This window comes from Buteo buteo, chromosome 1 (genome assembly GCF_964188355.1).
Source record: "Buteo buteo chromosome 1, bButBut1.hap1.1, whole genome shotgun sequence".
Classification (NCBI taxonomy): Eukaryota; Metazoa; Chordata; class Aves; order Accipitriformes; family Accipitridae; genus Buteo; species Buteo buteo.
Genome location: NC_134171.1, coordinates 56,098,442 through 56,119,437, shown reverse-complemented (window position 1 = coordinate 56,119,437; position 20,996 = coordinate 56,098,442). Strand labels below are relative to the sequence as shown.

The following is a 20,996-nucleotide window of genomic DNA, read 5'->3' as shown; positions in this document are numbered from 1 at the left end:
GTTGACAGAGGGAGATGAGCAAACATACTGCACCGCATTCTCCTTGTGGTTGAAGTTTTGTGATTAATTGCCATCAGCTGCCTTGAATCGTTAAGGCACAGAGCACAAGAGTATTAGGAGATCGTGTTTTGATAGCCTTTAACTCTAGACCTCTGCTCGGGTTTCTTCCACAGAAGTCAGAGAAATGGCTGTGAGAAGGAGGGATATGAAAATTTCCCAGATCAGCAGGTCCTAAGGAGAAGAGAGTGATTCTGCACTGGCTTATTACAGCCCAGGTAAGAGGCTCACTCTGGGGACTGTATTCCCATCCCATGGCACGACAAGTACCTATATAGAAGAATAAACAACTCTTTCCATTACTAATGGAGCAGACACAGTCAAGGCTAGTGCAACTTTTCAAATTAAAAAAAAAAAAGAGGCCCAGTTTTCATTTAAAGGAAAAAACCACACACACCCCAGCCCTAACTCGGCGGACCCCAGAGCCTCTCCCTGCTGGGGCACCTTGCTGGAGTCACTTCCTTGCCTGGTGCTAGTGGCCTCTTTCATCCTCTGGGTTGCAGGATGGCAGGTCTCTCAGGAGGCACTCTCTCTGCCTTTAACATGAAGCAGCTGTGATTTTCACCAAGGCCACTTTACACAACACAAAGAAGAGTCACGTGGGGGCTCCTGTTCCTTGTTTTGCTTCTCTGTTCCTGGCTCCATTATTCCCCACTATCTGGGCTCCCTCACTGCTCATAAATGTCCCCTTTAAAAGTATCTCCAGCTACGGTATGAAAGTTGGTGATGTATAGCATATTCTAAAGAAAGATTTGCCTCTGTTCAAAAACCTTCCTGACCTCGTGGCCGAAGAAGAACAAAATAATGTATTAACAAAAACACAGTTCACTGCCAAAGAAAAGGAGTTCCTGTAAGGACTGAAACAATAAATCTCCTCCGTACTGAACTCCCAGAGGGAGTATGTTGTGTTTCCTCCTGTTCTTTATCAAAGTCCCCAAAATAAGCAGGAATGGGCAGTGACTAGGCACAGTCTCTACACACCTTTTTCCATGGAGTAATTAAGGCCTGCCTCAGAGTGAGAGAGCACTCCCTGCCCAGCTGTGTAGGGGAGAGCTGACACCACCACCACCACCACCACCAAGCATGAAGCTCCTGGGGATTGCTGCCTTTTTCCTAGCTGTACTATGTGTTTGCACTGTAGGAGGTAAGTTCTTTGGCTTTTTTGGATAGTCTTGTAACATCTGTGGGGTGTTTTGTGAGCAAAAGCTTAGCTGTCAGTAGCTGGATGCCTTTTTTTTTGTCTTTTTAGTTCAGTGATTGAAAGACTGTGTGTTGGAGGAGAAGAAGATACTAACTGGTAGTTGAGTTATATGTGTTCTGTGAAAAACTTTCCTGCATTGTATTTTTGTGACAGCTCTCTTTCTAGGTGTCATGAAGCTCCTCACTCTGAGAGGAGTTAAAAGCAGAGGTATATTTACAAAGGTTTTCTGTTCTATTTTTCTTCTTTGAAATAAAGCATCTTTTGTAGAGATGTCTTTAAGGGGGGAATTGAAATGTCTGTCAGATTTTGTAAATACTGCTCTTGCAAATCAAATCTATCCTGATGCATTTCCCTGGCACCATACCAGCAATATGTTTAGCCAAGGGTATATCTCAGAAATTATCTTAGTTTTGCCCCCCAAAGATACAGGGGCTTATGGCATTTATTGAGTGTCAAATAATGAGGGATGCAAGCCTAGGGGTGATTTAGTTAGAGTGCAATGTCTTTTAAAAATTATTCTCAAATGCACAGATTTAATCAAACTTTTTGGTGTTCACATGGTCACTGAACTGCTGTCTTCATTATTCTTCAGCTTGAAAAATCATGCTTTTAAAGTGGAATTAACTAGTAAAACCTGAAACGGTGAAAGAAACTGTAACAAGGGCTAGAGTATAACATCACCTTTGTCAAAAGATACATTTGAAGTCAAATCTGCTTTTTATCTGTACTTTCATTTGCTGGCTCTCTGGAGTGAATACTTATAACCAAAGCTTCCACAAATGCCTATAGATTGTCTGTAAGGGATTTTATGAATCAGAAGTTAAAAAATTGATAATGCTAGATTAAACGATCTAAAAAAAGGTAATCAACTCTTGCTCAGATTACGTGTTAAAATCTAGAAATGTCTTTTGTGGTGTAGTTTACACTATTGCTTGGGCTCACTGCTGTTAGGGAAAAAAAATCAATAAAGAAGATTAAAAATAAGATTGTGCCACAGAAAGAACTGCTTTTAAAACTATGTTAAGTAAGTACAAGCCCTGAAAGTCTGTGTTGAAGTACTATTTATTCTCTGTCTGCTACTCCTAGTAAAAATAGCCTTCCTGTCATTGTTAAACCCTTAATTTCACAACTTCTGAAAAGCAAAGTGGAGTTGGATCAAAAGAAGCATATTTAACACAACAGTCCATAAAGCTTATCAGAAAGCAACATGCAAAGGTGGGAGGAATTCTGTCAATTTTATACAATCCTTTCTTTAAAAAGGATTTTCCCTCCTCTGCGTGATATGAGCAGGGAAGAACTGATGACAGTGAATAAGCAAATTTTATATAGGATACGTTTGCTCTGAACAATTTTGGTTCTGTAAAAGTACTTTTTTTTAAAATGCTTTATTGCAAGGTAGACACAGTAGTGAAGTTCTGTTGGTAAATTCACAGTAGAAGATGAAGAATGTGAGTGGGGAAATTTGGAGTATGCCTCTACCTTGTGAAAGTAAAAGTACATAATCTGGGCAAGCTTCCTTCAGGCTATCCCGTGCATTGACATGTTAAGACAGAAACAGTTTTATTGTCTGCTATATGAGGCTGGACCAAAGTCTTTGGATTTCCACTGTTTGTGGTCTCTAAAGTGTTCTGGATGTCTGGGCTGTGACAGCAGGATTTTATAATCTGAAGAGAAGAACGGATGGTAAGGAGGCTGACGCCAATTTCTCTCATGCTCAAGTCTCCCTTTTCTGAGCATTGGAGCCAGAAGCAAGACGTTTCTCCAGTTGCTTAGAAACACTTTTAGTATTTTTAAATTATGCTCAGTAAAATTTAAAGAAGGTCAAATCACACCCTGGTGTTTTAATACTCCCTCCCCCAGGTTTTGGGGTAGTTTGTCTTCAAAGCTTATCAAGACAAGTAACATGTGGGCTTGCAGCCTCTTCACATAATACACACCAGCTGCTTGTCTTTGTATCTTTTGTAAATCATACAGAAGTGGACAAGGATATTTCCATTGTGCTTAGTAAAGAACGTACCAAGTCTCCTGTGGGGCTTCCAAATTTCATGCCTTGTCTTCAGCCTGTATGCTGGCGGTGCTTTCTTGGTAATTTTCTAATTTATCCTGGGTTCTTGCATCCTCAGAAGTCCCTAATGTTTTGGTGGGGTCTACCCTCTGTCAGCAAATTACTAGAGGCTCAGTTATGTACAGATGTGGTGGCCAATAGTCTCCTGAAAACTTGTCCTTCCTCTTGAGGCTTTTCTCAACCCTTTGAGAGCTAAAGGACATGCTTAAAGCAGGGGTTCCTTCATGCTCATCTCAAGGTGTTCAGTCCTCCAGGCATATTGCCCTTCATTCTTACCTGCTCCAAAATGTATCTCAAATAGAAATGCTTTCTGGGTTGGTTCATAGCATTTCCATCTTTAAACAACAGACAGTACTGGAATGGATCAAAGAATATATTGCCAAACAATAGTAATCAAATATAAATGCTCTTGAGTCTGCATTAAGATGTAATTACTTTTAAAATGTGTAAAGGTGAAGTTTGTTCTTCTAAAACATGAGGGGAGAGGAATTGGCATGTGCTTATAATGCAAGTGCTTAGAGGTTACATCCTCCTGTGCCCTGGCCTTGTAATAACAGCATGGCTATTGCTACATGGCATAGCAGATGTCCTCTGCAAAGTGCTTGTGGCACACCACAGCTTCCTTCTCACTCAGGTGCTCAGGTCTCTTTCTTGCAGAAAGTATAGCAGAAAAGAGTGAGGTTGTGCTCCTCTTAGCATCAGTCTGGATATGTTCAGGTTATGCCCTTGAATGTAGGAGCTAGAACGTACTGTCTCGTTTTGTAGACGTACAGTGGGTGAGTTTATTAACATCTGATTAGTGACCCCTGTTGACAGCGAGCAATACCTTTCTCCAAGAGTGCTCTCATCAAAATTGATGGCACTACAAAAAAACAAGGGTACCTTTCATTTTGGAAAGGTAGGAACAAATCTTGGCATTGATAGCCTGCTCCAAAGGCCACTGAAGCCATTTGGAGCTCTTCCATTACACGGTGGATCAACCCTAATTTATGTGCTTCCCAATCCCCCTCCCCATTAAGGGGATGCTGTGGAGCCAGGGACATCATCCCAACCCTACAACACAGCATATTAATCCCAGCTCCCAAGCTGATAGCTTGAGAAAAGTTCCACTAAACCAGGGCTCCTGTAGTAATTATGTACATTTGCAGCTGCCTGAACTCTACTCTTATCGATGTTAACTAGAGGAGATGGATAGCCTTTTCCTTTTCATCTTCTGTGCTCTCAGCTCACAAGCCTTCAAGTCTTTTAAAAAATTAATTTTTAGAATTAAATACTAATGAAACTTTTTTTTAGCCGTTAAAGCTTTTGAGCATGGTCTCCCCTTATTCTGGGTTATTTATTCATGGCTGTGCTCTGGGAGAGACCAGTAAGGCACAGGCTGTCACAGTCAAATTGTTGTCTCATCTCTGAAAATTTGAGAAATGTGAATAGGCTTTAGATAACCAGCTGCTTTTTCACACGTTTAGCTTGCTGGAACCCAAACTTTAGATGTCTTGAGAATTTGCCTGTTGTGAAGGAAAAAAAAAAAAAAAAAAAAGTGTTTTGTGTGTTTCTGCCATTCCTAGCAGTTTGCAAGACTAGTTTTCTCAAAAATCAAATTGTAGTGCTGGAGCTTACCGTAGCCTTTGAGTTTTTTGTTCCTGTACAGATTTTTTTCATTCGTTTGTTCTTTCCCCCACCCACCCCCCACCGCTGCCACATTCCTTTCATTTATTGGAGCTTTCTTATATTGGGTCAGTTTTGCCTAATGGATTTTTGAGGTGTATTTATTACTGGACAGAAGAAAACTCCTTGTTCTAGCCCCAAACCCGAATGCAGGTTTATTGCATTTACTGAGGATAGAAGCAGATGGCTTGATACCTGCTTGATAAGGAGATTATGATTTGCAGCCAAAATAAATGGAAACTGAATTTGAAGGGCAAGTTGCCTGCAGCATTCGGCTCCAAACCTGAGAATACATAATGCCATATAACATCCACAACAAATGGTTGTCTCTTCTGAAAATTTACCTCAATGTTTTCTCTTTTATTTAGCTTTCTCTTTTATCTGGATTAAAACCTAGATTTCTTATTATCTTTACTCCTTTATAAATTAGGAAAAAAGATCTGCTGAGGCTTATGTTTTGGTTTGGTTTTGTGGTTTTTTTCTAAATAGGAAAGGACCTTGAATTTGGTCTCCAATTGTTTATACATCTGAGTCCTGTGTGAAAAACCTGCAAAAATACAAATCAAAAATAATCTTTAAGAAACTCTTAACCTAGGGAAGGGAGTATTTTTAACTGGTACCATTTGGTAGCCAGGCTAACTTCACAGTCTGAAGATGAGTAAGGCCCCACAGTAAAATCATATGGGAAAGACATCCTTATTACTTGTGTTCTTCATGAAGGGGTGTGTGTGTGTGTTTGTTTGTATTTTTTGCTAATTTTTTTTGCTGAAAACTCAAAGAAGACCCTTTAATGGTTTTATTTTACAATTCTGTAAACAGAGAGACAATGTTGGATTTGTGTGTGTAGCAGCTGTTACTTCCAAATACAAGTCAAGAATTAAAGACCTGGCTCCCCTAGAAGACAAACGTTTACTTTTGGTTTCAGGTAGCACTCTAAAAATAGGTGTCCCAGATTTAAACAGAAGAGTCAAAACCCTTAGTCGCACCATGTCCTGCCACGCAAGCCACCATCATTGTCCCAGCACCTGAGCTATCAGGTCATGATACCTTGGCATTCATCTTGTGAAAGTGGGTCCTTGGATGCCCTAACAGCAGCACACTGTATCAGCCAGACCTACCTGCAATAGAAAAAGTGGTTTGACACAATTTAATATGACGCTATCTCTATGCTGTGCCTTCTGAACCTACCTCCCCATGTGAGAAAGCTGTGCTCTGACGATCACTTGATGATATAATGGCTCTAAGGGAACAAAATTCAGCAGGTGTGATCTGCTGGGGTGTTGTCCCCTTGCAGGAGAGGTAGAAAGGGGTTAAGAGGCCCTCTGATGCCACCCACACATGTACTGGAGCCTGGTCTGGCAGGGTCAAATTAATTCCAAATAATTTTTTTCTTGGCTGCCAGGCTAGACAATGGCCCCTTCCAGGCCAGATTAACTAGCTAGTGCTCCAAAGGTTATGTTTCAAGCTAGTAACAGGGCAAGGATATTCTGACTGCTTTTATGTGGAAAGTGGATGCTTGCCTGACTTGGGTACAGGTGAAAATCCCAGCCTATTTATCAATAGAGTGTTTTTACAACAATTTTTAATCTCTCTTTTCCAATGGCACTAACATGCTCCTGGGTGTTAGCTGCATGTTGTAGATAGCAATGCAGCTCAGGTTGCTGAAACTGCAGAGCAAGTGGCACGTAGTTTTGCATCATATTTATCCACTGCAACCTTTCTGCCTTGTCTTACCACTAGAATGAAATTACATGTTTTGCCAGGACGGGAGCACTACAACAGCCTTGCTGTCTGAAGATTTCTACGATATGTAATCATTCTAAAAAGCACATTCAGTTTGTCTTAACGCCATGATTTCTCAGTCTGGTACTTGGTTTGAGGAGTGTCAGTGTAATCAAAACTTTAGGGTTAAATCAATTAAATCCCTGATTATATTAATGAGATGCTTATGCTTCCTGCAGATTTCTCCTTTCATAATCTTTAGCAGGAGATTAATATTGTATTTGGGCTTAACAGGTTTGGCTATTGAGGCAACAACTCATCAGAATGGCAAAAGCTTTGGATTTTAGTTAGTCTGAGGAAAACAGTGCCAGGAGATTTACTAACATTCCTGGCCAAGGATTCACATTATTTTCCTCTGTAAAACACCTTATTTGTTGAGGCATGTTTTCATTGCATGATAATTATTTGAAGTGATAAAAGCCCCATATATTCCTTCATGTTCTACTAGTTTTCCCACTTCTTCACATGCTCAACGTTGAGTCTAGGCTTTTATTTGAAACATAGTGTTGATAACCTTCTAAGTGTTAGTGCATGTGGTGCTATCTATCCCAGTATGAGGACAGTCTGGAATCATCTTTCTTTGACAGATGAATTACCCCTCCTCATCTCAGCATGGGTCATATATCACAGTAATATCGATGATGTAAATATCAGTGTTTGCGAAGTCATTCAAAGGCTGTGGAAGCAAAAGTATCACCAAACACTACTAGGTGAAATGGCAAAAAATTGAGGATTGCTCTGGCAAGAAATGAGAAATTCAAATGTTTTCACCCCCAAATACTCCCTGTCATGTCTGGTAGAGAGGGGCAACTTTGGACATGATACATGGCTAATGCTTCCACTGCTATGCAAAGTCCTCAAAAGCCAAAATTTGGGCTTTTTTTTGCCCAGGAATTTACAGACTCTCTGAAACTCCTACCAAGTTGTCCAAACCTCATTTCCTCTTGACTGCTACAGATGGTCATAAAGGCAGAAGTCTGTGGCACATTGAAAGAAACCTTTGGGGCCAGCGTGCAATTTGATTGTAGTTAATTAGTTTCTGCACAGGACTGTTAAAATCTCTTTCTGCAAAGTACTGAATTCTTTGAATTATGGAGCTTTCTGGACATCCTGTGGAATTTAACTCTGCTTTGCCATGAAACACATAGGTCTTGGAAATTGTAGCCAACCCCAAAAGCTGGCTGTCCAGAAAGGCTATTACAGTAGAACAGTGTTAGTTTCCCTTTAGGGTGTTTTTTTCTTATAAGAGTATTAATATATTTGCTGTGGTTCAGAAGGCAGCAAATGTACTTACCAAAATGTTGGGCTTCACTTGCAACAACTCGCTAGAGTAGTTTCCAACATGTAACAACTGGAAGAACTTGGAGATCAATGCCAAATAACCCAATCCCCGAGATGTGCTAATGACAGGAAGGGGAGGACACAGCAAAGGTATTAGAGGCAAAAACCTCCCACTGCAGGACTGTTTTTTGGTTCTGTGCTCATTTTATCCTGTCTAGTTCAAATTGCTTCAGAGGAAGCCATTATTTCCCTTTACATGCCATTCCCTGTGCCAATGGAGTCATGTGGCTAGTGCATCTTAATGCTGTTGAATTTAGGTGAACTAGTGCACAATTTATCTTATTGACTTAGTGACACTTTCTTGTAGTGCACTGTCTGCTTCCTCCCTAATTGCTTTAACCTTGCATTTCCAAGAACTGGCAGGAAATACTGTTTTCAGGGGCAAAATGGAAAATGGGGATTGGTCATTTATGGAAAAAATGGCCAAGGGAGAAGAAGAGCAGAGGGGTTTGAGTAGGAATGGAACAACTCATTCACAATAGTTGTAATTGTCATGGAGAATAAAATTATGCTAATTGCCAATAAAAGTACAAGTGATGTCTGTAGCTGTTCACCAACATGAGATGATCAGCTCCCAGCTCACCATGACTTCCCAGTACACTGACTGGGACCCGGGGTTTTGACAAGCCTGAGCATCCTGAATATGGTGTGCTTTCTGCTCCACTAGGAAGCTGGTTATCAGTGTGGGTGCTGGCATGGCTATTGCAGCAGTTCCCACCACTCTTTGACAGTGTAGGTCCTCAGTGCTGACCCTCTGCTTCAAGTGTTCTCCTAGTAACAACTTTGGATTTTTAATATGAATACTTTGGAACATAAAGCATGCAAGAAGAGCATTTCAGTTTCATATCTGAGCTTAGCAGTTGTTATCCATTGTATCACATTGGTAGAAATTCAGAATAATATGAGTATTCAATCAGCTTGGCAGGATACTTGCAGACAAGGAGGTCTTCATCAGCTATACGTGCCAGCTGCAGCAACCAGATATTTTCAAAGTATATCCTTCATCCTTGCATATAACGTAACTCCAGTGAGACTGTACTCTACTTCGGGCTTGCAAAGCCCATTTTGGGCTTTCCCTTTGGGATATTCTGTACCATTTAACCTTTGTTCTAGGCAATGTGGAAGAGATTGAGACTCATTGAGCATGGAATTACATTAATTATAGAAGCAATTTACAGTGTTTCCACAGAAGTTTTCTGATGGGAACAGGTTTTTTGATGCTCCAGAGGCTTTCAGAGCTTTGTCAGGAACAGAGTGGCATGGGCGGGTGTGGCTGAAATGGGTGTCTAGGCTGATCCCGGATATGCTAGAAATAAATACATCATAGCAGACACTGCAGTGACCCTTTCCTGAATTATACAATTAGTCATGTTGCTGGAGATGCGTTTGGATCACAAACATAGAGTAGAAGAACTATGATTTTAGTGACTGCTGCAGCACGTTGCAAAGGAGAGCTACCAATTGACCTGGGCTCAGCTTCCCCTGTGGCTGTTTTATGCCTGCCCTACCCAAACACACTCTTTCCTGGGAAACAAAAATAGGCTTGCAAATAGCATGGTAAGGAAAAAGCATTGTAAGCATTACCCGGAGAAGGACGTAGTTTTCTCTCCACCTTCTGGGTGGGGGTGACTTACACCAACGCTCCTGTTTGTTCCTGTTGCAGGGGAAGGGGCTCTCCTCTCTTTTTCTTGTTCTACTCAGCAATGCACAATATGTAAAAAGCTCTTTCTATATAAAACTGCACCCATTAAAGACATTTTCAAATTGATTTAGCATGACTAACACAAGGGGGGTGGCAGTTTGTTTTTCATACCATAAAATAACCCTTAGTAACTCCTACCTTTTATCTTACACATGGACAGACAAATATATCACCATCGAAGGGTGACAATCTGGTGGTTTAAATAGCTTTAAAGGGTTTAATTAAAACCAATTAAATAGGTTTAACAGGTTTAAATAAAGAGAAGTTCAGAGCTTGGAGCCTTTGTCCAAGGCAGGCTGGAGTGCTGATGAGCATGCTGAGCACATTTATTATTTTATGGAGTGCAAACAATGTGCTCATCCCTCTGTAGTTCACAGTAATAAAGATATCCACTATGCTTTATGTAGGAGCAGAAAATGCATTGAGAAAGCTTGTGATTAAAAGCCCTTGATAGGGAGTTTGCGTTTCTTCTGAGTCAATAAAAGAAACCATGAAACTGGCTGGTAAGTGCCCAGATTTCTATGTCCACACATGCAGAGAGGCAAAGCATGCTGTGCTTGCGTTGTTTCAGATACTCGATAAAACACAGGGTCACTCATCCAACTCTTCTCATTACTATTTTTGTTGAGGGGGAGCCCTCAACGACCTACAGCCATGCTAACTGAGGCTAGTCCTTGGCAGCTCTTTTTCAGTATTTCTCTGTGTGGTGGCTACCTACGCAGGAGCTGTTTGCTGGGTGCTTTGAGCAGGCTTTGTGGAAACAGCACTGTTTGCTTGGGGAATTGGGAATTCCCAGCAGCTCTCTGCTAGTGCTTGGTGTTGGGTCATGCTAGCCACACGACTGAGTGAGCAGGAGGAGCACTGGGGTGCTGCCGGCACCAAAGCTGCATTTCCTGCCTTCTCCCCATTCCCTGCTGGAGAAACTGTGGTAGTTCCCTCCCTTTCCTTACTCTCTTCAGCTCTTGCTGTGGGTGCCTCCAGCCTGCCCAGTTTGCGTTTCCTCTGCAGCGCCAAAGTCCTGCATTGCCCCAGTTGCTGCTGTCCATTCCCAGGCCTTGCAAGAGCAGCCTGTCCCTGTCTCCCTTTGCAGCTACAGGGCTTTGCATTTATGCTCTCCCTTCCCTAATGTCTTCCTCTGTCTCCTGTTTTCAGGTGCTTTTGCTTTCTCCAGGGAGGGTGCTATGCCCGTCCAGCCCAGTAGCTTCTCCTTCCTGCCTTGGTGTCTTCCCTGATGCTCCTGCCCGTGTTTCTTCCAACTCTTTTATAGCAGGTCATCTCTGTCCTGTGACACCAGCCTGCAAACCTGCAGAAACTACAGTGGAAAAGTAGAAAATTGAATTTAAATGTAAGATCTCAACGTGTAGGATTTGTATAGCATGTTTTCAGTTTGCCGCTGAAGACAGGCGTGACTGAAAAGAAGGTAACAGCTTGGCAAACGGGAGGTGGTTTCCCACCTCCCTAGGCAGTGGGAGTCACAGGCTTCCAGCTGGTTGGCATCAGGCAGCAAAGAACATGGCCTCTCTCCCTGCCTTATGGTTTTTAACATTGCCTGTAATATCTGACCACATCTCACAGGGGTTCACCTTAAACGTGACCAGTGTAACTTTGGAAGGACTATGTGGACCCTGAACAGTTGCTGTTGTAAGATACTCACAATGGAGAAAATCCTGAGGAGGAAAATGGCTTATGTTGCAGGAGGCTGCGTTAAGAGCGTTTGCAGAAGTGCAAAAACATTGTGAGACCAGGCTGGAAAAACACTTTGCAATTCTGACTCGTGATGATATTGCAGTGGCAGCGATCCAGCATGGGACTGTTATTAGGGACACAGCTTTCCTTTCACCAAGTGCTATCACAGCATGAATAGCTGTGTGCAGATACTGTTACAAACACATCTGAATGTATGTGAGGCATGCCATGCCTTGTGTATTGCTTTAGCATACTGAAGAAATACGAAGACATGAAGGTTGTGTATTTTTCTTTCAGTTTCCTTCAAATTCATGAAGTTTGCAAATGGCTTTGTTTAATTTAACATCCTTTACTACGCACTGTTATCAGCTCCAGGCATTCACTGGATTCCATCAGAACCTTGATTCCCACTTAAAATCCCGTATGACAATAGAGGAAAGATTTAAAGTATGAGTCCTTAAAAGAATTAAATGTACTAGAAAGACTATTACTTTTATCAAATTAATTCTTTTAGAACAAAATATCTGCAGGCTTTTAATTTTTTATTTTTTTTTTTAATTCTGGAATGTTTAATTTATAGATTTTGTATTTGTGATCTTACAGGTTTTGAATAGGAGGAAAGGAATTGCTGGTTTCCAACAATACTGTTAAAATTGCACATAAGCCTCTTCTAACAGTACATCCCAAATGGAAGTTTTTGTGATCTGGAAGCATCTATGCTTCCTCTAAGATTTTTTGCAGTGCTTGCTGGTTTTCTAAATAATTTGCATAGTATGGGTTAGTAATTTTTAACCAACCAGTGACTAACCTATGACCACAATTCAACACTGTTTTTTGATTTTTGGGAAGTTTCATATCACGATTTCAGTCTTAACAAAATACTCCAGATTAAATTGAAAGTACTACAGGGATGACTGTTCTTAAGATTTATTGAAACACTGTAGATAAACCCCTCTGCTCTTAGAAACATGCCTGTCTTGAACCTGCAGATTTCATGGCAATGCATTTCTCTTGGTATTAGGTAGCTCTTATTTGTGCAATTAGAATGTGGGGGGAAAAAGCTGTATGTAGTGGAAATAAAATAAACTGCAGAAAAGCAAAGGGAGGAGTGAAATAACAAGTTATCTAAAATTAATCCCTTTCCCTGCTCTGTCCTACATTACAGATTTCTGTAGTATTTTCAGAGGGTTGATTCTGCACTGAACACATGCTTCAGACAAAGCAAAATATTGAGAAAGCTGAGATTGGTTGCAAATGCCAATGTTGCAGCTTGTATCCATATTATTATTCTGGAAGATCCAAATGATAAAAACTGCAGATGCAGTTGAGATCTTGACCTGCAAATATCTCTGTTTCTTGCATAATTCCATTAATGCTAGCATGTGGTGCCATTGTGTGTTACAGTTTGTAGTCCTCTAGAAAATAAGAATGTACTATTACTCCTCTTTTATCGATTGGAAAATGGGACACAGGGAGTGTCTACATGGCAAAATGCATAGAAATACTCAAGCTGACCTGAATGAGGCAGATTAAGTTCCAGAAGCTCCACCTAAACTAATTAAACTGTATTGTTCTACACAGACATTCCAGGGAGGATAGAGTAATCTCTACTCTGCTGTTGTAGCTATTTATCTTATTTGCGATGATACATCCAGGAGAGCTGTAAACCAGCAAGCTCACATACTATTTATGGTAGCACAAGACTGCAGCGTGGATGCCACAGACATGCAAGAAGTCGGGTAGATCCTTGGAGAACTGGCCAGCACCGTATCATTACAAACCAGCCATAACCATTAGTGGCAGCTACTTTAAAGCATCTTTATATGTATTTTGGCAGAGTATTACCCTGAAGCTGTGCAGGAAACTGAGCCTGGGTTTCCTGAACACTGCTTCTACTTTCTCATCCTCGGCTGGAAGTGCAACCTGGGCCTTCGCAAAACATTACTGAGGAGGAAAGGCCAAGAGCACCTAAATGATAAACTTCACCAGGTAGAAGGCCCGTGTAGAAGGCCCATTTCTACATCAGAAATTAAAACTTAAGTTTGATCCCTAAATTAATGTATTCAGGTGCACTTGAGTACTGTTTGGAGGGCTTGAGTAGGGTTCAAGGAGTGCCTAAGACTTGTTTTTGCTCTCCACACATAGGGGTGGTGTTTGTGCGATGACCGGTTGATGGGAGATGAACTTCTCATCTAGGCAAACCACATTTTTTTCTTTGGACAAAGAAAAAAACCTTTGCACAAAAATGCATTACAAAAGAAATAAGAAATTTATCTCCAGGTTTAGGGTAGAAGGTCATGAACTGGGAAAGAAAGATGGGTGAGGAGTGAAAACAGAAATAAGAGAAGTGTAAGAACTACACTGGGCCTAGGGAAAGATCAGCTAAGAGAATGAAGAGGTGAAGCAGCAATAAATGAAAATGAAAGAGAAAACGTAATAGACAACAGACCTCCAAGGTAAGAGTAAACAAGTTGTGTACATTGTCAGGCAGCAGCTATTTATTGGGAACTCTGAGAATATCAGTACTAGCTTTTGTCACAAGGACAGCTGTAACTTTCTCCAGAAAGGACAAAACATCAGATGAAGTGTACAGGCTTCCCATGGATACTGCTGGAGCAGCTGTTACCGGAGGCTCTATCGTCGTTGTGGGGGCTGGCAGAATTATCAATTGCTTCCTGGAAAAAGATACTATTTATTTCTGATGGTGTGGAAAGACAAAGCAAGAAAGCAATTTTGACTTCTGCATGACTTGTGTATAATTGCAAAGGCCCAGGGTCACGCAAACAACCATAATATAACATAATATACAATAAACAAACATAATATGACAACACCACCTGTAGATTCTGCTTTATAGCCTTGAAGCAGGGAATTAACATGTACAAGTTTCCTCAGGACACCTCTTTGGTAATTGCTCCCAGCTACAGCCTTTTGAATATTGGTCTGGTTTTGAGTGGGAATATCTTGCATCCTCATCAGTAAAATGGTTAAAACACTAGCTTCTGGCTGTTACACCGTCAGCTTGACACAGGCACCGAAAAACCTGCAAAGTTTCTAGTCCAAATTTCCGTTGTCCATTACCTCTAGTTTCATCCTCAGTGGATGTAATGAGAAGTTTATTCCTTTGTCTTTGTTGCAGCCCCTCACCTACTTGACTGCTGTTATCATGCCTTCCATTAATCTTTCCATCTCTGGGCTAAACAAATGCAATTTTTGCAATCCTTCCTGAGAGATCATTTTTTTTCTAGACTCTTGATGAGTTTTATGGTTCTCCATTAACTTCCCTGCCCCTGCTCCAGGCATCCACACCTTTGTCAACACCCATCCGAAGCTGGACCAAGTATTTCAGCTGTGGCCTAACCAGTGCTCATCCGAAGCTGGACCAAGTATTTCAGCTGTGGCCTAACCAGTGCTCATCTGAATGGAGGGATTTTAATATGAACATATGCTCCTGTCTACCTAGTGGAAGGTCAAGTGAAAAAAATGTCAAACAGGCCATTTCACTCACTATTTCTGTAATGATAGCAACTTTTCCATAAACGTAATTTCTTTTGAAAATCAGATATTGATGCCAAACCAGACAGCATTTAAATTCAGTAATTCATGTAACGAATGCAATCAATATATAATTTGAACAATCTATTAATCTTTAAAAATGTTTTTGTTTTGACTTTTTGGCATTCACTTTTGTATTGGCTATTTCATGTGGCATTTTAAACTTAGTGGTTTGTGCCCTGTAGTATTCTGTAGTGTATAAACAGAACTACTGATGTAATATCATGCAGTCATTTCTGCTTTTTTTCTGTCTTGATTATACCAATAACAAGCACCTAATTAAGGCAAGGTCAAAACCTGCTTATCTTAGTCTTCCCAGTGTAAAGGTAAAAATAATATGGCCGGGGGGCGGGAAGAAATGATGAGAGCTCTAAGCTCGGACCTTGGAGACTGAAGTCTACCTACATCAAAAGCTGCAGTTTGAGGACAACTGTGGCCGTTGGTCAGCCCTGGCTGAACTCAGGGACTCCTCCTGAATTTTAAAAAAGAAAGTAAGTTTAGCGTTTCAGTTCATTCATTTCAAAACTATGCCTGAAAACCAGATACAAATTATTGTACTGTTGCTTTAATTTTAGAACAAATGTACCATTTAAATCCAAGCTGGAAAAGACAATAAAGGGAAATTCTGTGAACATGAAGAAAAAAAAAAAACCCAACAGTTACTTTTTTTTTCATTTTGGCCTTGTGGCTATGGGTCAAATGTTTTTCAAGCTCTTCTTAATTCCTTCTTATTTTTCCCTGCCACCCTTATTGTCTTACTGTCTCTGGGCCTTCCTGCCCTTCCCCTCTCATCTTCTTCCTGTCCTGTAATCTTTCTCCCAGTTCTGATTTCTTCTCACCTTGTTATCTACTTCTAGACACATTTTTTTTCTTTTTGGGTCTTCCCACCACCACCATCATCGCTTTATTAGCCCAGTGTCAGCTCTGAGCATCTTTTAGCTCCATGTGTGCTCTCCAGACATGAGTGCTACATGACAGGTCACCTACACTCTTTTGACTGAGTTTATTGCCAGCAAGCATGGCAAATGGGAGGGGGTTGTGTGTGGGAGCACTTGCTGAGTAGATTTTGTCTACTCCCACATCAGAGTACATTGAGGTGCTCTCATATGAAAGGGATCACTACATCTAAATTTGTTGAAAACCATGCAATTGTAACTTTACGTGGTTATCCCTCATCCGAGGCTGCAGCCAACCTGACATGAGCAGAAAAATGAATCTTTCTGTCTCTCTCTTTGTTTAGCAACAGTCTTTAATGGGCCAAAGTTCTTTTCTCAATCATTTTTGATCTCTTGCTTTTATCCCCCCCTAGGATTCTCCTTAGTCACAACTTAACATTACAAATAAGAGCATAATAAGCCACTAGTTCTATCACTTCTTTTAATCAACCAGTTCCCCCCCAAATCCTGGTGAGTTTTAAGTATTTTTGCATGTTGCTTTCAACTTGTTTTTAAAGTATACTTAATTATCCACCATTTTAAGAAAATAACTAATTCATAAGACCCTACTTTAGTCTACTCTGCTAATCAAATTTACCTTAGTTTATCTCTAGCCTGTGATAAAATCAGTAAATTGTAAATCATAACAAAACTGTGACTTAAATTCTCAATTTTTTTTAGTTTTGAGGAAACCTTGGCCTATCAACATGGTTATTAAATGGAACACCTTTAAAGGATGAATAATCTAAGTATTGCAATGGGCTTTCCACAAAGTCATGCTGAGTTAGGGGAAGAATAAGTTAGGGAATGAGCTAATTGGCCAGCTAGCGCGTTTAGCTGGTGTTACAGACATGGTAGTTACTGAGAGATGTTATAATAAACCATATGAAATGTAGGCACTGTTGAAAAAACATTCTGTTTTAGTGCTGTGGCCTTGTGGCATGGGGAATTACAGGAGATTTGTCAGCAGCTCATAATGAGAATGAAGAGATGGAAAAATGCTCGTTTTTGGAAACAAGATTGCTTTTTGGTCTATTTGGATAAAATTTGTTTTTGAAGTATTTCAACTGTGGGTTATGAAGCATTATTCTGACTGGTAACTAAATGGCAGACAACACAGTATTTTTAAATGCGGTGTGCAAGGGGCTGTGCATAGCCTGACTGGATTCACGTGTCCTGGGGAGTGGGGCTGAGTCAGCAGCAGGCCCATAGGAAACTGTTTTCATTTGATATGGGGTATGCCCACATCAAACTGGGCCAGCACGTGCTGTGACGAGGCATTACGAAGGCAGCAGCATATGTAGAAAAGATACCCAAGAAAGTGGGGCTCACTGGGAAGGGGCAACATCTCAGCTGAGACCCATTAGAAATGTGCAGGTGCCGAGAGGGCTGATAACACCTTACACTGCTTGAAGAGGAGTTGTAAGGGCTCATCTGACTAGACCTTAATGTGTGCTCGCAGAGCTCCTGCAATTGTATTATGTATTTATTTTTTTCCAGGTTAGATCTGTGACTCTGGCAGGCCTCGGGTGGTGCTCGTGAAATGTTAATCGGAGCGGAGCATGCTGAGCAAAGGGAACAAAGCTAGCTGTTCTGCCCTGTAGCCAAAAAAAGAGAGAATGCCAGCAGATATTACCATGAATAGAGTCACACAAGAATAGTGACATGCTGTCCTGACTCAGTTTTGCGATGTCTGTATTAAAGCATGCTAATGCAGCATGACAGGATGTCACGCTCCAAACCTGAAAGCACTGGGGGATTAGTCTGTGCCATTTTGCTCCCCCATTCCGTCATAGAGCTGATCTTTTCCTCCCCAAATGTACCCATGCTTGTCTCACAGCAGTTTAAAATCATTGAAAAATGCTACTGTTTCTGACTCAATGTAGTTTTTTCACCCCCTTTATCACCCCCTAACTCCTTTTAGTAGAAAAATACAAACACCTCAGCAATGAGACTGAAAATCTTATTTGAGGCCAAAACTCTAGTTGAGTTACGCTGTTACAACTTTTCAGCACAGCCAGAAGATATAGATATTATTTTGCTTTTGGTTTGGTGGGGGTTTTTTTGGACAGCTTGTTTGTTTTGTAATATTGGACACTTTCACCTACTAACTTGACATAGGATTTTTAAGACTGGCATCATTTACTGCAGTAAACTCCCAACAGCCAGAGCACTGCCTTAAGGGCAATGGGGAAAGTCAGTCATTACTCAACCTGGTGCTTCCCGAGCTGTGCTCTATGAATCCTCCTCTTCCCCTCTTCCCCTCACATATAGTGATCAGGGTGATGCTGAAAAGCTGTCCTGAAGTGCTTGTTCCAGCCAGGGAGCTAGTACAATTTTGTTCCTCCAAGGCAGGAGAATGGGTGCTTACTCCTGCAGCCAGTTATTTTAGGTAATCCTCCACCCTGAAGACCCAGAGCAGCTGCAGTTGTACTCAAGGAGAGGAGGATGTAGCAAAAAAAACTTTAATTGCTCCAGTTTTTTTCCAAACTAGTCTTAGAGTCACTAATAGCTGTTGGAAAACAACCCACAGTCCAAGGGGGGAGGCTGTAGCAGATGGTCCCCATTACAGTAGTGAGGGCAAAGCTAAGAGATTTAGGATACAGCTTGAAAAGATTGCTAGCAGTTACATGATTTGGTTGCTTCTGCTAATAGGCTTCTGAACTTGATTTTCCAGGAGGGTCCTTCCTACTCTCTGCCTTATATGCCTATGTAGTGCTAAACAGATCTGGAAGGTGGCTGAAGTAATATGATTCTGTGTTTATTTCAGAAGATGGTGCTCCAATCAGTTCCATTCGTGCAACCACATCTACACCAACAACAAAAGATGGTAAGAGTTCAAATTCACTGTTATCTGGTATTCGGAAACTCCTATTGCCTTTTTAGCTTTCAGCTTTTCCAACTTCTGGGAGAAATTAGGTGAATTATTTCATGTAAGGTGATTGTAGAGCAATGTATTTATCTGGGCCTCTTATAAAACTCTGTTGAGAAGAAAGGATTGAGGGATCTTAGTAAGGGAGGGTTAATTTGAGCAGGATGCATTTTTTGTTTCAGGTGAAAAAGGCTGCAATTCTGTGTGTTCCTGTACTCTCAAGGAGTGGTTCAAGTGTGATCAGATATTAATAAATTAGCTAAGACTCATAGTTCAAGAGGTTGTTGGATTGAGAATAATTTGGGAAACAGCCTCAGTTAAGGGATACGGCAGCAGGGGGTAGCTGATTTGGTGGGTATAGTGTGACAGAAGAGGGCATGGACTTTGATAGTAAAGAATTACACAATATATGCCAATGTTGGGCCTCAGTTAGTAGGAGGGAATACATGTGCATAAAGCTGTCATTTGCAAAAATTACTGGTAACTTCTTGAAATTATTGATGTTAAGATTCACTTTTGGGGGCAAGGGGATGGCACCAGTGCCCTCAGTTTCAAAAGCTGCATTGTCTGTCTCTTTTGTTTGTGATTGTTTTAACTAGATCAAACTTAAAGTCCTAAAACTATGAGGACTTAACAGAGAAAATACCTGCTTCAGATGGTAAAAGTCTGTGATTCTGGCTTACATCTTCAACTGACACATTCAGTTCTCTTCATTGTGTAGCTTTGTACTTATGAAAAATCAATATTGACCATATTTCATTCATGTGAGCTAAATATCAACTCCTTTATTAGTTTGAATGTTGAAGACTGCTGCATTTAATAAGTGATGCATGTGAGAAAAGACAACTTGGACACAGGATTCTATTTTTTGATAACTAGAGATACTAATGAGTCTGTTTTGGAGCTGAAAGCACTGAGGTGATTACGATGTATACACTTGAAGTGCTAGTAATGGATGTGAATAAGATGCAGCCAGGTGAAGTATGCATATATTATGTTTATTACAGCAGAAGAATTAGTCCTTTTCAAATTCTGTTGCAGTTCTTTTATGTTTCAGAAACCCTGATGTTCATGTCTGTTTCAAAGCTATTCCATAAAGGCCCACCACCTCACAGTGAATGAGCCCTTCAAATGTTTCACTGAAATTTCTCTTGCAGCTTTTTGTCACAGAAGGGAAAGCAGTATTGTTATTTATGCCTATGAGAAAAGCATCAGAAGCCCACTATGAGATTAAAGCACTTTGTGGGTGTGGAGCAAGCTCCCAAGGAGGTCCATCCTTTGAGGCACTGCTATTCTAGGTGAACAGCCAGCAGACTGAGAGTGGAGGAAGAAAGTATAAGTTATATTCTAAAAGTTCTCGTATGAACATTGCCTTTAGAAGTACTCAAGTCATATGAGAGAAAATGACATGTCATGTCATGATTTGTTCCTATTCTTTCATGTATCCCATCCATGAAAGGTGCTAGAAGAGGTAGTAGGACACGTGTTGGGTTGTTGTCAGGGATTTAAATAAGCCTCTGTAGCTGACAGTAGCACTTTCTGTTTGTATTAGATTACAGAATTGAAAGCTGGGCTCTTAAAATTATTAGTTATGGCTTTTTCAGCCCAGATTCCTTGACAGCAATTTGGCCAGTCCGTTTGCTTGAGCATGTGTCAGGCTCACATAGGACCTGCAGTATGCCATCCACGCACAGCAAGACACACTGATTTAAACCTTGCTATTGCCTTAGTGATGTTTGGGCAACTCTGCTCCCCTCTTTCCATACCAGCAGCAGCTGGAAGTGATCCCTGCTGCCTGAGGGAGCCCTTTCCCTTCCCTTCAGCCTCCAAATCTCACCCCTCTGGAGGAAAGAACTACCAGGAGTCACCTTACAAAGGGCACCAAGTTCACCCGGAGAACTATCACTTACTAGAGAATACTATTCATCTCATCCACTATGTCCTAAGCTTTGCTGCACACCTCAGAGGAAGGGCTGCCAGGTGTTCTTTTATCCCCAGAAATCTGGGTGCAGAGGAAGAGGGTGTGGTGAGAAGAAGACTCAACTGGGGCTTGAGGTGGACAGTGGAGAGAAGAGGAAAAAATTGCACAAAGACTAGTAGAGTCTCTTCCCTTTTGGTTCTATACCTGTAATATA

The 20,996-nt window shown here is 41.0% G+C and overlaps 1 protein-coding gene across 2 annotated transcripts in view; it reads left to right on the top strand.

Moving 5' to 3' along the window:
- Positions 1-1,013: 1,013 nt before the first annotated feature.
- Positions 1,014-20,996, top strand: part of EMCN (endomucin) — a 57,452-nt gene continuing 37,469 nt past the window's right edge. The window contains exons 1-2 of one of the 2 annotated variants that reach the window (XM_075031804.1): positions 1,014-1,201; positions 18,760-18,819. In XM_075031804.1, the coding sequence (XP_074887905.1) occupies positions 1,141-1,201; positions 18,760-18,819 (121 nt within the window). In that variant the 5' untranslated portion in view covers positions 1,014-1,140. The remainder of the gene's footprint in view (positions 1,202-18,759; positions 18,820-20,996) is intronic. The other variant, XM_075031814.1, reaches the window with a different exon arrangement.